Source organism: Malaclemys terrapin, chromosome 8 (genome assembly GCF_027887155.1).
Source record: "Malaclemys terrapin pileata isolate rMalTer1 chromosome 8, rMalTer1.hap1, whole genome shotgun sequence".
Classification (NCBI taxonomy): domain Eukaryota; kingdom Metazoa; phylum Chordata; order Testudines; family Emydidae; genus Malaclemys; species Malaclemys terrapin.
This window is the reverse complement of record NC_071512.1, coordinates 67,550,851-67,572,761: the sequence shown is the minus strand read 5'-3', so window position 1 is coordinate 67,572,761 and position 21,911 is coordinate 67,550,851. Positions and strand designations below refer to the sequence as shown.

Below are 21,911 nucleotides of genomic sequence, written 5' to 3'. Positions count from 1 at the left end.
CAATACTTAATAATGCTGCTGTAACTTGGCTGAACCACGCTATGATCATTGTTACTTTAACACTCTTGGACCTACAAATATTGACAGCTTAGATATTAGCAGATAATTTCTACACAATAACTTTACACAATGAGCTACTACCTTTCATAGAAAATCTTGCACACAGCAAATGCTTTGGTGAGAGTGAAAATATTGTTAATATAGCTTATGTTAGAGACTGAACTACAGGCTTCCAGTGAAGGGTTAAAGAAAACTGTTATTTAGCATGCCAGGAAATTGTCAAGATCACTAAGTGTTGAACTGTGTTGACCTGAGTTGCATTGAACTCTCTCTTTGCATGTTTGCAATAAAAACATACATCAGCTTGCTTCAGAACCAATGTCAAACTTAGTTAACGCTAAAATCCCCTCCTAGTTTGTGTGTACTGTGGATACTATATACATCACTCATATATATCGCTATTAGGAAGTTTTTTCTTAGGTGATGCTAAATTGCTAAACTTGACATATCTTCTGTGTGGGCTGATCCAAAATTTTCTTGTAATCTATGCTCCTTCAAAATAAAAACATATTCCTCCAACCTCTAAGCCACACAATATTATCTTTAATTTTTGTATATCTTTAATGAATTTAAAATTTGTGTTTTTTTTTTAAGCAAAATATTTGTACACAACTAATTCTAGACCTAATTTTGCACTGCTAAAGTTTTAACATTGGCTTCAGTTGGAGCCTGATCAGGGCCTAAGAGAACAAACACTTTAAGCTAGAAAAGGAATTGGGGCGAGGTGTGTTTGATCTCAGTAGTAGGATTCTATTGACACATCATAGTGTACCACTATTCCTCATCTTCTTGAAATGGCAGGCAAAATAATTTTTTTAGTAGCAGCAACATCTGTCTCTTTGGCAGAGTCCTGTGGCAGTTGTGTTGGAAGCTCTGGAGTTTCTCCTGACCCTGTCATGTATTTACATTGCTGAGAGGTTAGTTTGAGCTCTGCTGTTGTCCTGAATGCTGTTAGTTGATTCTCTTTTATCTTTGTAGGTAACATTGAATATGAAACTGCTATTAGAAAACTAAGAATGCTGTTTAAAAATACATATATAACCATGTATCTATAAATATGCTATTTTGAAAGGAGATTTATCTTATCCACACTTTCAAGTCATGCGTATTGCATTCAGCATATGCATCTACACCATGTTCATCATGATATCTGAGGTTCTGAATGTAATGTTGCATACATGCAAATTTCTATTCCTTTCTGCATCACATTTTCTTTGGCCTCATCTTCAGTATTTTTTAACTCCTGCTCGAGTAACTGACTTTTATTTGACTGGGACTTAGTTTCCAATGTAATGGGATTATCATAAAACAATTTTTAAGTAATCAGGATGGGCATATCAATATTTATTGAAATACTGAAAAAAATCCATTGGTGATGCATAACTCCTGGCAAGAACTGACATGACAATAGGTATTTCACTGATACAGTAAGAGAACTTCAACTTCAACAAGTAACTAATTGCACATTCTAAAAGTTGCATGGATTCAAATCCAAGGCAGCTGCAGAACATCTGTAATACAAATATTCAGACATTACAGATTGTTCGCTTACAAATACAGAACTATAATAAACCAGGCAAAGCCAAAACCTTTGTATTTCAGTCTGCTTTTACTAATATGTCCTGCAATCAATAAGGCAGTCATAAGTAAATGTCTGGTTACAAAGTGGTTAACAATTAACTTAGGGAGATTTTTGTTTGAAAACTTTGGGCAATCTGGAGGGATTTTTGGAACCACAGATACTGCTAATATATGTTATAGTTTATCTGAAACTGTTTCCATTAAATTATATGCAAATTGTTGCTTGTCTTTTACATCCTTATATTAGTACTCTTGTCCTGAATATAGATAATGGTGCTGTGTATACAGTTAGCAACACATTTTTGTTTATTTTTTAAGCTTTAATATTCAGTGAGGTTCACTGTAGTGTTTCCATAAAAACAAATCAAGAATTTACAGAATATGAACACTTGAAAAAGAAAAAAGAAATATTATACCCATGTTGTACATATGTGACCACAGCAACTTCACTACCACCCTCAAATGCCATTCACATCTTACTTTCTATAAATTTAGTTGTTTTGTATTCTTTCAAGTGATGCTTCCATCCCTATTGATTATACATGATACTCAGGTGAAATGTTTTCATATTACATTTGATCTGTAAAACAGCATGAGTGGTATTCCATGATGTGAGACAGACATCTAGGTGCTGCTGACGCTAGGCTTAGCTAAGTTTGTACCCTACACATGGACAGAGTATTAGAGATGACTAATACAGATGATTAAAATAATCTGTTTTATACTAATGCAGAAATAACTGATGTCTTTGGTATACAATGTACGTTTGGAAAAGAATTTAAGATAAGAATGCACCTTGTTACATTCACATAAACCAGAAGAAGCTACAAGTCACATAATTTACAATAGATTTAAATAAACTACATTTAGGATTATGAAGATTTACAGACATTTAATCAAGTGAATGATTTTAATTTGTAAAGACCCTTGTATGTCCCTGAACTATGTTCCACTAACTTGAAGACATGCTACAGTAAACACATATATTTGGCTTCTTCATTCTGGCTATATCTTATATAAAGATGAAACCAAGGACCAATAAATTAGCATCATAATTGTCTACAGTGGAAACTATGATATACAATATAAATAAACTATTCAAAAGCCAGCAATCTTCATGAAAAAAAATTAAGGGATTAGGAGTTTATACAGTTTCTACAAGTGATTGTGCAGCCGATAATCTCAAAAAATTAAAGTTTAAATGAGATTCCCTTTTTGATTTTAGTGTCTCACGACATACAGTAATTCAGTACTGGTAAAATAATTACCAATCAGAAAGCAACACTAAGGGAATCACTTCTTTGCAATCTTATCACAGATTTTTTCCCACAGGACCTAAAGAATGTAAACACTAGGGTTCTTTTTAATGTAAAGTATTAATACTCTATTTTAAACTTATGTTGATCCACATTTGCCCAGTTACCTTTTAGGATAATGAAATAAGGCAAGACTTTCATAACTGTGGCACTACATGTTATAATACTGATATCTTCATTTGGATAGAGATGTAATTATTTGTCCTTCTCCAATATTTGTTCTGCAGCAGACTTTGGTCTACATAGACATGGCAGTATCACTCTTCTTTACCCATGCAGAATATTTTAATTACCTAACTTTTTTTTTTAAAACTGTTTTATTTAAATTATGTTTAAAACTTACTTTTGTCTTTTCTTGATAATTTTAAAGATCACTTCTTAGCAAGCAGTTTGACTTCATCAGCTCATACATTTTGATTGTTGTGGGTTTTTTGCATAGCTAAATGCACTTTAGATGTTGACTTGCATTATTTAGCAATGTTACCATTTGAAATCTGAGAAGATTTTATTTATTTTTAAAAGAAACTAACTTTAAACAGGATGGCTAAAAGACTTAAAAACTTCAGCAAGCTTATTTGGCATGAAAATCTTAGACAATGCCAGAGCATTGATACTGTAATTGAAACATGGCTGAATTAGCAAATTTGCATTGGAGAAACTATTTGTGATATTTTATAGCCATCCCATGTAATATTAGTAGAAGAGGGATACTGCCTGATTTAATTACATGAACACACAAAAAACAAACTTCAGAACATATTAAGAATGTCAAGCTAACTTATTAACAGACTCTTCATATTACCTATTTGCAGGCCTGAGACACAGACATTCAAAACCAGGCTTTTATGATTTGGTGGAGCTACTATATAATATGTGGCTACTCCAGACCTTTATTACAGATTGAATAGGTGCCACAACATTTATCACAGGCAAAGTAAGTGTTGGGTCCTTGGAAGGATGATAGAAGATGGTAGTGGTGCAGTTTTGCATCCTTTAGAGTTGTTTTAGAAGTCCTGCTGTACAATGAAGGATTTTAGTGCACTCAATTTCTCCACTATATTAGCTTAATAACACAGATCAGTTTGTTCCTAAATTTCTTCATAGTGGCGATCAGAAAAGTTAAATATACAAGAATTGTTCCGTTTTTTTTCATGTTGACATTGGTGATAGATCCACTTATAAGCTTGTTTCATTCCAGTACAAAGTCCTATACAGATTCCTTTGGGGATGTGTAGCATTTGATTCACAGTTTGCAATACAAATACCCTGATACATCACTTATTTACTATTAAGTATTTGATTATTATACCATTTTGCAAAGTCTTAAAACCAAGTTTTTAATTAGCGTTGCTTGGAGCAGTTCAGAGTATTTTTTTTTCTTGAAAGCAGAAGCTCTAATGGGTATAATTTATGCTCTCTTTGCATGCAGCATTTCAATGAGAAGGTTATTACATGGCACATCCCCATTCAGGTGTTTGTAGTAGAGGTATTCTTCGGCCTGCATACTGATGGCCCGGATTTCTGGTAGCCGCAGGAGAAGTTGGCCAAATTTGTCTGTCTGTTGTGGATAGTTGCACATTGTATAGTCCAGCAGAGCAGCATTCACTTGTTCCTGAACACCTTCCACAAGCTGGAAGTTCTCAAGGTTTTTGACATCTGATGGGGGAAAAAGAAAGTAACATTTCAATTGCATTTGAATTCCTGTTTACTAAAGCAGTGTTTTACTTAAAGGATGTTTTTTTTTCTCTTGACAAAAGCCTACTTTACATGCTGCTGAATATTCAGTAAATCCATTCCCCAACTTTCCTGGGAAAATGATCACAAAAGAACTCTAGCAGACTGTCTTGTTGAAATTTTGCATATACCTCAAATCAATTAGATACCAATGGATTTTGAGCAAGGTCAACTCTTTTCATAGCTTACAAAAGGAAAGGTTGAAGATTTCTGAAGTAGATGACCATAATATATTGCCAGCAAATGAGTCCCCAGAGGAAGACCTATCTTTAACCCAGTATATTAAACAATTCATATAATTCTGTATTAATTTTTCTGACCCAAGGTGAAATCTGTGTCCAGGGTATGATGTAGTTAATTCTAATAAAAAGTGACAGGGTTCTTGTTTCTGTTTGACATTTTCTAAATGATTCTGAAAGCTTTTGACTTGTCTAGCCTATGCTAATGAACCATCTGGTACACTCCAGTGACTGCCAAAATAATCTTACCTTCTAGAAACTCTCTAAAATATATATTTCAATGACTAATGATCTTTATAAAATAAAACCCATGTCCTTTGGACAGAATAAAAGATAAGAAAAGTGCCCTTTAACCTGAATATGGTTTATAAATTTTGATTACATTGATCTTCTTTGCTATTGGACAACTGTCATTCACACTGGTGAGGTGGGCACTGGCAAATTGTTCATTCTAACAACATATGATTATCTACAGTTACTATACAGCACCTCTAAGCTTTCTAGGAATGTTGAAGTAGATGGTTTACTGAACTATTCATATCTGTTTTATTTCCATAAAAGGTAGTTTGGTGGTATACTTATTTTGATGTGTCTACGTTGCAGTATTATAGTCCTTGAGATGCTGAGCTTTTTTTTTATTCAAAAAAGTGTAAATTAAAGTTCCGTTCAATGCAAAAGACAACACTAATGGAAAGCATAGTTAGAAACTAAAACAAAAATCTAGAAATTAAAAATTTCAGGATAACTAAAATCATCCTGCTTACATGTATGCATCAGATGCTGTTAATTTAACAGCTTTATGCAGTGGTCAAGGTGCAGTTGCTGTGAGAACATGTCTTGGTTGTTAGCATAACATTATGACATAAATGAATGTTAACAAGAAACACAATGTTAATTAACATAAACTTAAGAGGCCAAATTTTCTCCTGTGCAGGTTTATCCAGCATAGTAGGCAGGGAACTTGCTGAATTCCGACCTGTGGAGTCTCCTTCCAATCTTATTGCTGAAGGGAGGTGAATGGAGTTTTTCATTATGCAGAGCAAAAATGGGTTTTGGCCCCCCAAACCCACCAATGGCCTGGGATACATGTGGCATTCAAGCCCAAGCTTTGACCTAATTTATTTTAATGCTAGAATGTGTTTTAATTCTTTTAATAGGTAAGAGTAAGGATAAGAGTGCTTGAAATGCAAGTAGATGAACACACAGTATAAATTACAGGCTTGGCAAAAAGGTGAGACCTAGCAAGGCCTGTAAGAAAATGGCATAACTAAATCAGGAGTTAGCATTAAGAAGTCACCTAGGGTCACCAGTTTTGGGGACTTTTTGTGATTTTTATCTTGTGACAAGCAAGTTAGCCACAAAGAAGTGAAAAACAAGTTATAGAGTGGCTTTTTTGCTGGATTTTGGGGTACATGTATCCATGGAGCTGACAGCACTGATGTAGTGGGCAAGGGGTTGACCTAACAGTGAGGCCAACCACGGAAAGTTAATTATGGATAGCCAGCATACCAAACAAGGTTTCCAAGAATATAACAAACGGGTAGGGGCTGAACCATTGTCAAATATGGTCCTAGTCATGTTTAGATGCAGGGAAAGAAAGGGGTATAAAGAAGGGGTGTATCTGATCTTTGGTGAGCATCTGAGAAGCTGATATAAACTGGACCATCACTTCCAGATTATGGTGTACTCCACTGACTATATCTATTTTTATCTGTTTCCTATGTCTTCAGAATTTTGATTATGACAACACTAGGGACTGGCTGTTTCTAGGCACCTGATTTTTGTTCAGTTGCATGAATGATTTGGGTGGTTTGGTTATTAAATAAAAACTCTATTCATGTGATTCACCAATCTCATTTATTAAATAATAATCTATGTAGTTGCTAGAGAAAGAACCTGCTATCTGTGACTGGTATGCTTTGCACCCCAAATCAATTTTTCAGGTTCCATGCCAGAGATCAGATCCATCGGCACCTATTCCTAAAAGTGCTTCTGATGGAGCAAAGCCTGGTTCCTGTGCAGAGCCCAAATAAATTCTGCTGTGTTCAGGAAGACTTTGGAGGTGATTGGAGGACAGAATTTTCCCATTCCAATCAGGCAACAAGGTCTGAACCACCCTGAAGTTTCTGCATGGCCATTACTGCAGATTTGGGGCTACAGTAGCATACACTTGCGTGTGATGAAGTGGGCATTCACCCACAAAAGCTTATGCTCCAATACTTCTGTTAGTCTTAAAGGTGCCACAGGACCCTCTGTTGCTTTTTACAGATTCAGACTAACACGGCTACCCCTCAGAGTAGCATACACAGCTCTCTATGTGGTTTGTCCCATAGCCCCAAATCCCTACTATGTATGCCTGCTGCTAGGGTGACCAGACAGCAAATGTAAAAAATTGGGATGGGGGTGAGGGGTAATAGGAGCCTATATAAGAAAAAGACCCAAAAATCGGGACTGTCCCTATAAAATCGGGACATCTGGTCACTCTTCCTGCTGAAAATATTAAGTTTCCCTCCGTGGTTACTCTGCACCTTGCTCCTTCAAAGTGCTAGTTTGACATTGTGTGTGAGGCCTCCTGTGACCAAGGTGTATTTGGCCCTTACACTCTCTGTCTGAAGAGAGGAACAGCCTATGCCTCTACACTGAGCTGAGTTCACTAATCAACCCTGGGCAATCCACTTGCCTCCTCTTTATTGTGCTGCAGGCCTGAGCAACTGGGAGCACAACCTCCTCCTGAATTGCTGGCTGGCCTCAAGGAAGCCAGTGGGAAATCCCTAAAATTGGAGCAGGTTCTATCCATGGCTGTGGGTTCTAGAAACCAGACTTCAAAGCCTGATCAGCCACCTCCCCTAGTTATCCAAACCCTCAGTTATCCAAAGTTTTCTGGTGTCCCCAGAGATCTTTGGATAATCAGGTTTGCATTATATTATAAAAATATACCATGCATTGTTTTTAAAGACATTGTTTCAATGCTCATAATTGCAAACTAGATGTCCTCCAGGTGGCTGTAATTAATCACTTTTGCTCTTTGCAACATCTTGTGTGGGAAATGACATAATTTCATTTTTTCTAGTCTACAGAAAACAAAGTGCACAGAATTAAATGTGAAAGGTTGTATTGCTCTGCATAAATTACCACTGCTATTTGCATTTTAGAAGAGTAATGACACTCTCAAGTTATTTTGCAATTCTTCAATGGTTTAAAAATCTGTCTTAAATATGTTTCTGGGAGATTGTTAAGAATACTAACATTACCAACTATCAGAATTATTTAAAATGGGTTACTTTCAAATGTGAAATACAATCTCAGTTTGCTGCTACAATGTAAGAAATTCCCACAGACACTGCAGATGAAGTAAAAGACAAACAGATAAATAGGGAGTTTGCAGTTTAGACTATATTAAATGAACAATGACGTTACAAAATCAGTATGTCAAACATCATCTTATAAATGTAACTTTTGAGCTATGGCTGCTTTCAGAGACTGTGGACCTGATCCAAAGCCTATTAAAATTGATGGGCATCTTTCGACTTAAATAGATTTTGGATTAGGCCCTATTTTAGGTTAAAATATTATTATATTTTTAAAGAACACAAGTTTAATCCTGACATTTGTTCTATGTTCTTAAATATTACTGTGTTTTCAATTGTAACGTCACAAAACCACTCAGTTCTTAGCAGAGATGAAGAACAACCAAAGTCTGAAAATACACATACTTCTTATCTTGTTGTTTGTTTAAGATATGGAGGTAAAGTATGTGTTATTGAGAGACCTATTCTGCTGCCAGATGTGCCGGTATCATTTTGGAGTCAGTGGGGCTACATCCTGCCCTCAGTTACACTTGTGCTACCTGTGACCTATGACATTAGTTACGCCTATGCGACCCTTTGTGAGTTCAGTGGCTTGATTTGATTTAATGGAGGATGCATGGCGGTGAAGGCAGAATCTGTCTCTGTGATATTTTCTCACCTCTGTGCACAGGGCTTTAAGCATTATAGAACAGTGATAACCACTCTGGGAATGCCATATATATAATTTCAATTAACGATGACATTAAACACCAATGCTAGTATTGTGGCTAAAATGCCACATATTCAAGTTGAAAATACACTTCTTAATGCATTTGCTCTAGAGAGGTATTCTTAATAAAGTATTACAGTTGACTGTGGTCTTGGAAAACCCCCTTGGTCTCACAAATTATGCGCAAAACAAATGTAGAAAAACACAGGAGATAATTATGAGGCACTGATATAATGGGAACACATGATATAGGCTTCATTGTGATGTCCAGTACCGCTATATAATATAGCATTTACTTCATAATTTTTTTCATGGAACCCTTATGGATTTACTTAAAAGTAGTCACAGTAATAAATAATGTAAATATCTTTTAAAGAGATAGACAAGGTGGGGAGAGGTCCACCTCTGACGAGGATGAGTAACAATGAAGGGAAAATAGAAAATGTAAGGTATTTCTGTTGTCGTCTTCAGCTTTGCAGGCTAGAGCAAAGAAGATTATTATACTATTGGGCCCATTGCTGCTTCCTGATGATTGTGTATTTAGCTGATTATTCATAATGTGGTACTTAACTGTAATTTTGATTTTCTTTTATTCTAGCTACTATGGTAGGTTTTTTTTAACTAAGTTTGTGATTGTACCTCTGGGTAATGAGATTTAATTTAATTATAAAAAATATTTATCTTCTGACTACAGATTCTAATAACCACTAATGTTTTATATGGATAAAGCACCAGTCATCACATTGAAATCAGTTGGGATGAAATTCACCTGACATGTATAGTAAGAAAATCTCTGGTACTTTTTATAAAATTATTCAACCAATTTCTATATGTCTCTTATCTATCTTTGTATCTCTTAGTGAGATTTTAAAGTACACATGTTTAAGCTTAATGTAACAAATTAGTTTCCAAGATTTAAAAACTTGTAAAATAAAATGAGCAGAAATAGACCCCCCCTCCCACCCAAACACCCTTTAAATTCTAGCAACTAGAAAATGTATGTTGTGTTGCTACAGTAAGTCCAATCTCTTATCTCATCTACTTTATTCACTCAGGGACTAATTACCAACTTTTTACATGAAACAGCCTTACTGTGAGCTCACAGTGGGGCGCACATCTTTTTCCATCCTTATTGGAGAGTACACCCTTAGGTCTTCTGGAATATATTACATGTTTTACAAGAACTAGCAATAGCTATTCTGTCAAACATAGAATTTGTGTTCTCTATAGTTTACTTCTGAAGATGAAGACAAAAAAATTATTATAGTGGTGCCAGTAGCAGCCCTATAGTCACAGTAAAAGTCTGTGAGTATTCCCACTAAATCTTCAATTTTCAGGGGTTCATATCTTTGTCATCAAATTGTGCTCTAAGCTGAAACTTTGCATACAAGATAAGCACACTTGGGTTCTGAAGAAAACACTTTTGCATATTTTCTAAAAAATGGGTCTGGCCTTTAGAGGGGGAAAATATTTAGGTTTCAGAGAGATTTCCCCCCCCCCTCATGTTCCAAACTTGAAACACTGAAATTTGGTGTGCTATTAATCTATAGAGAGCTCTCACTGGTTTGGGAATTTTGAAAAGAAAAATGAAAGGGAATGAGAGATTTAACTTTGAAAAATGGTTACTGTGCAGGAGCTGTGTAAGTACTTTTCAAAGAATGTTAATTAATTTTTATTACTTCATTTCACCAGCCACTCCTGTCTGTATCACATGAACCAACTGGCCATGCACATGCACAGAACCCATAATTCCACTCCCTCCTCTCTGGATTTTGGAGTTCTCGGCTCCTACTCTAGTTCCACAAATGAGAATGCTAATATTCTCAACATTTTAAGATAAGAGAGGAGAATTTTTCCAGAAGATGTCAAAGAAAGTGGAGTAAGTACTTTAGAGATGAAAATCCTTAAATGGTTCCTTTTTAAAATGTTTTTACATTTTTTCCAATGTTTCCTTGCCTCTCTTCTCTTAGCTTAGGTCTACACTACCCGGTAGTTCGGCGGCAAGCAAATCGAACTTCTGGGTTCGACTTATCGCGTCTTGTCTGGATGAGATAAGTCGAACCCGGAAGTGCTCGCCGTCAACTGCGGTACTCCAGCTCAGTGAGAGGAGTACCGCGAAGTCAACAGGGGAGCCTGCCTGCCGCGTCTGGACCGAGGTAAGTTCGAACTAAGGTACTTCGAACTTCATCTACGTTATTCACGTAGCTGAAGTTGCGTACCTTAGTTCGAATTGGGGGGTTAGTGTAGACCAGGCCTTAGACTTCCAAAATCACATTGGACTGCAAAATTTGAAACAGGTAGATTTTGACAATATTTTATAGCAATAGGTTTTGTGCTGTATTTACAATACTTTAAAGTAACTTGCTATTCTAAAAGACCATAATATGATCCACACTTCCACAACAGATATGCTCCCTATAAGTGTTCAGAATCATATCTACTTACTTTTGTGCCAAAATATTTTATAACTGCTTCATACTCCGTTTAAGCTCTGCAGATAAATATGACTAGGAGAGAGTGAGCTGGATTCTGTTCCTTCCTTCTTTGTGCATCAACATATTTACTAAGTTCCTATCACATCTGCTTGTGTAACCCCAGAAGACAAGGAGTTTTGTACAGATGTCACTAGGCCTAATTTGACCTCCAGAATCTTTATTACTGGTGATGATACATGAAAAGAAATGAAGCCAGCTTGACTCTCAGATCCCAGGTTGAATTTGCAGGGCTGGCAGATAAAACAAAAGCCATTACTACTTTTAAACTGAGGACATTTATCATTGAAATAATTGAGACACGGTAAAAAGGAAACCCCACAGCAGCATATTTACCAAGCCACTTTTCAAAGTAGAAATTAATTTAAGTCCTGCTCCAATCCCTATCGACTTTAGTGGGCCATATATAAAATTCTTAAATTTATTATATATTGAACCCTGTTTCTCATAGGACTCAGCTGTAGGGAAAATGTATGGACAAATACAGTAGTATAGTTGATGTACACAAACTGCTTGGGTGCTCTATTGAAGACTTTTGTTCTCCTTCTGCCTCCTAACCACATATGCAGCAGCTGAAGCACCCTTCAGCCTCAGCCTCCTGAGGTCACCACTGACATTTACACTTGGACTTTTTTGGCCTATCAGCAGTCAGATGCCTGAACCTCCCACTCTCTCCTCTTTCTTTCCTCTTCTCTTTTCTCCTCATGCCTTCACCTCTTCCCTCCCTTCCTTCTGTCCAATTTATTTCTTCATTATTCTCCTACCTGCCCAACCAAAGAATAAAACAAGCAAACCTGGAACTAATAAACCATGTGCCATACATTCCGGTGACCACATGCTTGTAACTTGCATCCTTTCCCCACATTATTTATTTTTGTCTTTTTAAATTATATACCCTTGAATACCGGGACTGTCTTTCCATATGCAAGGTTAAATAGCAACTATGATATTTTGGGGTTTATCAAAAATAAGACTCCCCATAGGTTTCTAAAGTTGAACACGCAAAATTATAGGATATTTTGGAAAATGTGGGCAGAAGTGACCTGCTGAAAGTCATAGAGGGAGTCTATGGCAGAGAATAGACTATATCTACACTTGGCGTGTACACTACAGGTACTACACGTGTCACTACCTGCCACAGGGAAAGAAGGCAGGCGGGGTCCATACTTGTTGTTGCGGTGTGTAGCTACGTGCTACAGTGAAAGGCTCTGGCAGAGGGGGAAGGATCTGGCAGCAGAGAGGGGTGGGGAAAGGCTCTGGCCACAGTGAACTGTGGCCGGAGCCTTTCCTCACTGCCTCCTGGCTGCCAGAGGTGTGGGGGAAAGGGTCTGGCAGCAAGACACTACACTGCTAAAAATAGACGTGGGAGGCTCTACTTGGGCATGCAGAGAGCTGTGTGGACAGTGTCGGGTATGTACACTGGGGGTTCAGGCATGTGGGGCACACTACTCGTGTAAGTTGTGTCTCACTGTCTCCACTATTATTTATAGTGCTAGCTGGGTGTGCAGTGTCTGTACTCTACATGTTGCCATAAGTGTAGGCATAAACATAGATTAGAACCCATATTACTTGACTCCTAGTAAAGGCCCCTGTCCACAGTATGACTATTCGCTAGAAATATTCAGCTTACCAAATATGGCAAATATTTGTACTTCTAAGCAAGCTAGTGATTTCATTGGCCCAATAATTCTCCTTAGCAGCAGGCTTCCAAACATTTCTGTAACCAAATGTGTCCTGATCTATTTAGTGTATAACTGCCTTTAAGTAAATTAGGAGTAAAGTACCACATTTGATAAAAGTAGGAAATAAGATCATATTTTGAATGAAAGAGCTAAAAAAATAAGAATAGGTGAGACCAAATTGTGTATGCAACTCATTCTTGAAGAATAGTTTGTAAAACTTTCTTCTCAGGGCCTCTTTGTTTCAAGAGTTGTTGACTGAACTAACGGTAGTCATAGGGACCTGATTTGTCAACATATAATGTTTACAATTTGTAGGTTATGAATATTTAAAATCAGTGTAATTATTTATGAAATTCCTGGAAATGGCAGTTGGGGCAAACTTTCAAAAGTCTTGAAGCTGAGCACAAAGGTAAATAAGGTGTTATATTTAGTTAATGACAAACCACAATAAAACCTAGAGGAATGAGGAAATATACATTCCTTGGATGGGAAGGTATTGAATGTTTGGAATAAAGAAACGGGGGGTTTTTTAGATAGGCATTTTGTGGGGGGGGAGGGAGTTGGAATATTATGTTTCCCCTTTACTAATTAAACACTGTTTATTAGAGGAATAATGGGCAGATTAATTTCAGGTGTAGTTCCACTTTAGTCAGTGAAATTACACCAGGAATGAATATGACCAAAGAAGAAGTACAAATATTTTGTGAAAATATATCCTATATAAATTTCTACTGTGGTTAAAACACAGAAGTGCAGCTGTCACTGAAACCCTCTTGAGTAGCAGGCTGTATCCTTTTATAAAGCCCATCTGTCTCTATGAAAAATGCATGATCATAAAAAGCAGTGTTCCTTAGGGAAAAACCTCTCTATGCTAATCTTGTAGACCTTTACAAAACATTTTTTTAAAACCTAAGTTTGCGTTTGATTTTCATTCTGGAACTTTTGTGTTTTTGCGAAGTTTTCTTATTCTATTAGAATAAGATATGAGGTTCAGTTTGTTCAGGTGGCAAGTCCAGACTATGAATAAGCCATGTTATCATATGAAAGAGAATTAAACAGGCAGATCCAAGTGGGGATATATTAAGCCAAATTTAAGCTCCAGTTGCTGAATTTAGCCTGTACTAGATGTTTGGTTTGCCTCGGGATAAATTCAGCTTTTCAGCTAATCGAATGAGGAAAACTGCCTCAGGTATGATAAAATTTACAAGAGAGCTCAGTCAAATAGTTCTTGTTATAAATATTAGCTTAAAGGCATTCTTCTGGTTTTTGGATCAGGACTGTATTTACATTTAATTATTACATTTAAAACTTTTATCAACTTGGCTAAAATGTTAGGCCAGCCAGTTATATTATGATGCTTTATAGGTAAGAGTAGAGCTTCATATTACTTTTACTTTTGTATTATTCTGTGAAACTTCTTTGGCTACACAACACCATTTGGTTTCAGTGTAACCAAGTCCCCGCAAGAACAAGAATTGTAACGTCGTTTCTTTAAAATGAGAAAATATTGCTTATAGTAAAGATGTTTTAGTGATTTACTAATCTCAGAGATCCTGTATTGTGCCATGTTTTTCTGCCAACGTAATAGATACCTAATTTAGTAATTAAAACAAAACAAAACCAAAAAAATACAGATGAAGAACATAAATATATAGGTGTACTGTGGAGTCTGGTTGATAGGTAGCTGTAAGTTTGTATAAGTCTGAAGTGCTAACCATAGCAACATGTTCTGTATGGTATGGTAACACACAGCCCTCTCCTAATGGAACACAGTCATAGACCGTTTGTACTTTTTTGAAGTTTTGCACATTCTACAATGCGAGTGGAATTTTTTTTTCCATTAAGCAAATGACATTTCTTCTTTAGTCTTTTGTTTGTAGTCACCTGAACATTTTAGCTCTTACCTTAAAGGGCTCAGTCCTGCAAGAGGCTGAGCACTCTGGTCCCAACCCAGCAAAACAGTTAAGTGTGTGCTTAACTTAATGTGTGTGCTAAGCATTTTGCTGAATCTGGACCAGAGTGCTCAGCAGGATGGAACCCACCCGCAGCTTTGTTTGGGAGCATCACTGCAGCAACAAAACAGTGTGGACACACTCACTATGTTCACCATTCACTTTCCTGGTCCCAGTGCCACACCATTGAAATCAGTGGAACTTTTGCCATCAATTTCAATGGGATGAGGATCAGCCCCTGGCATTTCCACATGGCAAGATTACAAAACCAGGAGCCAAAATGAGAGAAAATAATTCAGGGACCAACCGTCTTATTTCTGGGGGCGGGGAAAAATCCATTGTCAAAGTGATTTCCTAACAAGGTCATTAAAGCCAAGTTCTTATCAGTAATTTTTTGACATTGTTTAAATTATTAATTCATCCAAGTGCCTGGGGAAATGTATTTTGTGTATGACGGACAGTAAATCCATAGTGTGGCAGAGGGAGCAGCAGGGATACTGACCAAAAAAATCTCAAAGTACATTAGCCATTGTAGCTCTTACTTTATATATATTATATAGGTACAATGAGATGTGTTAAGAATGGAATGACAGCCTCACTCTTTCCCGTGCATTCAGTGCTAACAGTAGGGGGGTTTGTTGTTCATAATATCTATTTTGCTATATCTGGCAAGTAGTTACCATAATGAGAATAAAGGTTTGTATAATTGTTATGGTTCAGTAATGTGCTGTGCAGTATGGTGTAACAACAATAGTAGTAATAAAGTTTGACTATTTTTAAATAATATTATCAATGAAAAACTTGAGCTTTATTATTATTACATATGAGATAGTCTTTATTGGTAGCGTCTGCGTTGTTCACCATGTAGACTTTACAACTATAAAGATGGCTCGAGATTGGTAATGAAATATGGGGCCTTCCCATCTAGGCCACTGGTTCAAATCCATCCAAAGTCAGTGATGATCAAAAGTCATCTGACGCCAGTTTGGTGGCCTATGTAAAATGAAGGGGTGGGAAGTCCCATTCCTCACTGGCAGATGTGGATGTCACAAAATCCACCACCAGGACTGAGTGTGAGAATCTGTATTTGTGCAGATAATAGGTACTGCGGTTGGCACTCCTGGCAGAGAGACCAAGGAATGAATGGGCTTGGAGACTTTTCACTTTCCCCCCCCTAAAAGTGGTCCTGCCGGGTCAAGACTGGACACTACTGCTTCTTGTTCCATAGATAAAAAGCAAGCTTCACTTCCAGAAACCTTGACCTTTCACTACCATTAAATGCAGTTAAACTATGTGATTTACTACTAGAATATTTCAAACCATCTTTCTTTTTACATAGCCTGGTTACTTGTCTGAGAAGTGGTAACACAATTTTTCTACCAAGACTTTTTGTCTATGCTTGGAAATAGAAGTGGTTTGGATACTTAAATTGCAGAGATAGATTTCATCCTGTGGCTTCCACATGTGCACAGGCACTTGGCAGGTACAAACGCTTGCATATGTACTTTAAAAAGTCTAACACCTGTACACATGCAAATGTTAAAATCTGTATTAATCATTTCCCACATTGGGTCTTCTGTATCAGTTGCTAATTTGCAAATGTTTACAATTTTGTACACACACATATAGTGGCTGGGTAAAGACTCCACTGAAATTTTACCCCACAGTGTGATGCTTTCCATAGCACAACTTAACTGTAGATTCATGTCCGTAAATTGTATTATTTATTTGTATTCCGGTAGTGCCTGTGGGCCCCAGTGGAGATCAAGCCCAACTGTTCTAGATGCTGTGTAAATAAATAGCAAGAAGCAGTCCATGCCCCTGAGCTCTCAGAGTTTAGACAGGACCAACAGGGATGGGGGAAAAGGAAGTATTGTTCTCCCTATTTTACCGACAGGGAACTGAGGCACAGAGAGAGAAACTGACCTGTCTAAGGACCCACAGGAAGTCAGTGGCAGAGCCAGGACTTGAACTCAGATCTTTTGAGTTCCAGTTCAGAATCTTAACACAAATCCCATCCTTCCTTTCTAAATATTGTTTTATTTTATACTTGGTGGCCATTCTGTTTTGAACACGACATTCTCATGAAGTGAGCTTTAATTCTCAGTCACCTCCTTCATTTTCCTAGTCACAAATCTATTCAGATAGGCCTCTACAGTGGAGCAGCAGAGCTTATTTTAAAAGTTTTATCTGGTGTAAATATGAGGGCTAATTAGGGATGGGTGAGCCAGGTTAAGTAAATCCCAGACCTCAAATCAAATTTGAACCATTGCTGTGGATAAACAGCTTGATCCTGTGAGTTGCTGAATGCCCTCAAGTAAGTCAATGTGAGTTCAGGGTGCTCAACACCTCATAGGATCAGGCCCTTATTTCTGCCTCCACTATCAAATCTCTGTAAAGACTTCTAATCCTAGTTCCATCTCCCACTGCTGTTTAGGGTTACCATTCGTCCGGATTCCCCCGGACATGTCCGGCTTTTTTAAGTTAAAAATAGCGTCCGGGGGGAATTTGTCAATGTCCGGACTTCCCCCCATGCAGAGCGTGAGCGGCTTACAGGGCAGCTGGCCGGATCGTGCTCCGGCAGCCAGAGCCCTTCCTTCACTTCCCCCCTCCTCTCCCCTGAAACTTGAGACCAGTCCCCTCCTCTCTCTCCCTCCCCCCCCCCCTGCATTCGCAGATCGCCAGCTGTCACCTCGGCCTCCGGCAGTCTGGAGCTCCGACCCTGCTCCCCCCCCCGCTGCCGAGCGCGCTGCTCTGCAGCACAGTAAGGGGGCCGGGGGTCAGAGAAGCGGCAGGGAGGTTCTGGGGGGGGGGTAGTCAAGAGACAGGGAGCAGGGGGGAGGGTTGGATGGGTCAGGAGTTCAGGGGGGGCTGTCTGGGGGTTGGGGGTGTAAGGTTTTGGGCAGTCAGGGTACAGGTGGGGGGGTCTCAGGAGGGGGCAGTTAGGGGACAAGGAACAGGGAGGCTTAGGTAGGGGGTGGGGTTCTGGAGGGCAGTCAGGAGCAGGGGTCCCAGGAGGGGGCAGTCAGGGGACAGGGAGCAGAGGGGTTTAGATGGGTCAGGAGTTCTGGGGGGGGACTGTCAGGTGGTGGGGGTGTGGATAAGGGTTGGGGCAGTCAGGGGACAGGTAGGGGGTAGGGTCCTAGGGGGCCAGTTAGGATGTGGGGAAGGTCTCAGGAGGGGGCAGTCAGGGGACAAGAGGCAGGGAGGCTTAGGGAGGGGGTGGAGTCCTGGGGGGCAGTCAGGGGACAAGGAGTGGGGGGGAGGGTTGGGGGTTCTGAGGGGGCAGGAAGTGGGAGGGAGTGGAAGGGGCAGGGGCGGGGCTAGGACAGGACGGGGGCGGGGCTCCTCCCGTCCTCTTTTTTGATTGTTGAAATATGGTAACCCTACTGCTGTTTCCTCTTCCACAGGGTTCTGCTGGGCACTTGGCTGAGCTCAGGTGCACCGCTTACTAACTGTCACCTACTGCTTCCCCTGTAGGGGCCCAATCCAACTCCCACTGAAATCAGTGGGAGTGTTTCTACTGAATTGACTGGTAGTTGGACCAGGTCCTACTTGAAAGTAAGTGTCCAATGCACCTCAGAGCATGTGAATTTTTCCAGCTATGAGTTTCAGCAGTGTTTACTTGTGGACAGGGTTACATTTCCCATTCCCATTTTATTTTAAAGAATGGGATTTATATTTTCATTTTAATTTTTTTTTTTTTTACAGATTTTCATTAATCTTTCTAAATTAACTGTAAAAGTTACATTGGCTGGAGCCACAGAAATCTTTAAAGAAGCTTGAGTTTCTTACTTTTAAATGTGAGGTCATGATCGTGAAATATTGCTTTCCCGTTAAATCGCAGTACTGAAACAAGGGGGATATATGTTTTGTGGGCTATAATTTAAGAATACACCCGCACCCTTATGTTATATATTATATAAACATGCAGCCTTTCAAGTTCAAAGGTATTCAGCAGCAAACAGTGGATTCTCTGGTTATACATGATCATATCCTAGAAATGCCAGAGGAACTGCTAAAATTTGCTGCAGCATTCTCCCACCCTTGCTGCAGAAAATGATACTTAACTGCTGGAGAAATCCAAGGGCCCTGATCATATCCCAGGCTATCAGCTCATAAATTTTCTTTTGTTTCTCTGCATTCTTGATTTACATTCACTAATTGGAAGTTAATGTGCTCCCAGAGGCATGTAAATCATATTTAATCTAAAAATCATACTACTTTCTTCCAAGGTGTGCTTCAGAAGGCCACTGAACATGTTAAATATTCCAAATGCCATCTCTGTATCTGCTGTGTCTTTGGTAATATTATAGTGAACCTTTTTTAGTAGGTGGTGGTGACTGGGTGTTTAACATAGAGGTTATTGTACCATTCGCTTTAATCAGAGGAAGTTTTCTGAATGTGGACTAGTGAACATTAAAGCAACCCTCACTGTATCTGTCCAGCTGAATTTAATTAAATTATTGCAAAACAAAGCAGTGAAAGATTTCATCTCGATATTACTTTCCTAGTTCAGCTTTTGGGGTAAACAAACAAACGGTTCCCAGTGTAGAAAAGACAAATCTGCCTTGGCACCTACCCTGTAAAAGAATTACCAGCTAGCGTAACTTGACATAGGATCCAGTTGCGTCAAAAATCCCAGATATTTGATGTTTCAAATTCAGACATCCTTCATTTAGACCAAAATAACAGACATTTATTGTGTACCTTGCGGTTGGTGACTATTTAACAGCAAGGTGCTCTCACAGCATGGTACTCTTTACTTTATGTGCACAGTAATGAAAGTTCACTATTGATTTTTCTGTAGCTGCTTGTAACTAGTATAGTTGATACATCAATAGAAAAGGAAAGCACAATGTTTCACAGGAGGCAGAAAATCAGAGAATACATGATGCTGTGATAGTAAATCATGGCATAATCTCAGGAATTGATAGATGGTTACTGCTAACTTGAAACCCATGGCTTTCTCTGAAAAGACTACCCTATAATCGCCCAATATGTTCTAACAGACTGACTGCCTGTAATAGTGCTAACGGACACAACACAATGTTTCATCTTCAAAGTAATCATTTCCACAAGCTCAGTTGTTTTGTTGTGGCAGAGTCCATTTTGCATCTTATTGCAAAGGGAGACAGAGAGAATATGGTTTGAATATGGGTAGGACTTGAACTTTGTAAGAGATTATTTCCAGAAAAGAGCACAGAGGGTTTAAGTAAGTTGTCATTAATTCTCAACTTGTAGAAACCTGCAGCTCTCAGGAAAGGAAATGCCTAAGAATTGGTTATTGTTGGTGTCAAAATATTTAAGTTGTTTTGTCAGAAAAGACAACTGCACAGAAAATACGTTTACCACAACCACTTCCGGTTCCACAGTGTTCTGAAAGGGTGCCAGAAGTCATGTGAATAATTGTTGGTGCTCTTAAGTGTCTGCTGCTGTGTCTGCAGAATGTTTTCAGGGCACAAATATGTCTGAATTGTACAGTATGCCTTGTGAGGTTTTTACCAGGAATGCTCTCAGCTGGTCCATTCCCTTTTCACTCCTGCTCCAGCTACGGTAGTTTTACTTGTGGTTTTATTAACTGTATGGTCTCATCTCACTGCTAAACTTTTAAAATGTAAAGGTCCACAGTAAAGGAATGGGATATTACTGGGGGCAAAACTCCAGATAACAAAGCTGGCTGGCTGAAGCTTTATGTATTATTCATACCTCTTCTATGGCTCTCACAGTAGCCATTTACCCATGTTCCTGCACTTGTAGCATTGCCTTCTAGTTCTTTTTTTTTTTTTTTTTTTGGAAGAGTTGAGAGTTTGATTTTTGGCCCTCTCAGCCCTCCAAAAAGCAGCAGGTGATTCATCTCTGAATGGGTATCCACAAAGGGAACAGACATTCTCAGAAAATCACCTGCCTCCCTACTGAACTTGGACAGCAGTTGCCCTTTGAGGAAGAGTCTGTCTACGGTAATTTATTCTGTTTTGGTCCATGGGTATTTTTGGAGAGGAATTATCAGGAGGAGGCCTAGAGTCCTTGCCTTCCCTGTCCCCAAGCAATCCACCCCCATAAAGGGTTCCCCTGCAGTTGGGAGAATGGAGAGAGTGCTGTTGAGGTGCCACTCCCCATTTTGGCATTTTCCCCCTTTTGTAGCTCAACAGCAGCAAGTGGAGGGGTATACTGGGACCCACGTTTCCAAAGGGCACTGAAAGTCACTGTCTGGTGATGATGCTCAAAGTATATTTTTTGGATAAACTCTTGAGTTTAATTTATAAAAGCAAGTTAAGAATATCCCCAATAATTAAGGACAGTGAGTGAATCTTGTGCAGGCTGAGGTTTTGGAAACTGCATTGAGTATTTTTGGGGCTTCTAAAGCTAGTTCACTCTGCTCACTCTCTGCTGCATGCTCCACCATTGTGGTAGGCACTGTACAAGATACAGTCATAGGGCCTCTGCCCTGAAGAGCTCATATAAATAATTATATATCTGTACTGTTGTAGTGCCTACGAGTCCCAGTCATGAACCAGGACCAATGGGGCTAGGTGCTGTAAACACAGTATAAAAAGACAGATGCAATTTCTTTGGTGCAGGGACTAACTACTAGTCTTGAAGTCTGTTTCTGAGCTTTCTTCCATTGCTACTTTTCTGTTCATTTATTTATTTCATTCTCCATCCATCTCTTACTTTTACTCTTAGCTCTATTCCATTTTTCTCTTTCCTTTTTGCCAATTTTCTCCTCCCTGCCTTTTAATATTTTCGGACTTCTTTTCCATGACCCTCCATTCTCTTGACATGTTTTCCTCTGACCCCCATACCATAATGTTCTTACCCTTCATCTTTTACACTT

General features: G+C 38.7%; 1 protein-coding gene across 3 annotated transcripts in view; it reads right to left on the bottom strand.

Annotated features, from left to right (window-relative positions):
* Positions 1-1,383: 1,383 nt before the first annotated feature.
* NR5A2 (nuclear receptor subfamily 5 group A member 2) overlaps positions 1,384-21,911 on the bottom strand; it is a 126,201-nt gene continuing 105,673 nt past the window's right edge. For all 3 annotated transcript variants that reach the window (XM_054038332.1, XM_054038334.1, XM_054038333.1), the window contains one exon: positions 1,384-4,613. In XM_054038332.1, the coding sequence (XP_053894307.1) occupies positions 4,366-4,613 (248 nt within the window). In that variant the 3' untranslated portion in view covers positions 1,384-4,365. The remainder of the gene's footprint in view (positions 4,614-21,911) is intronic.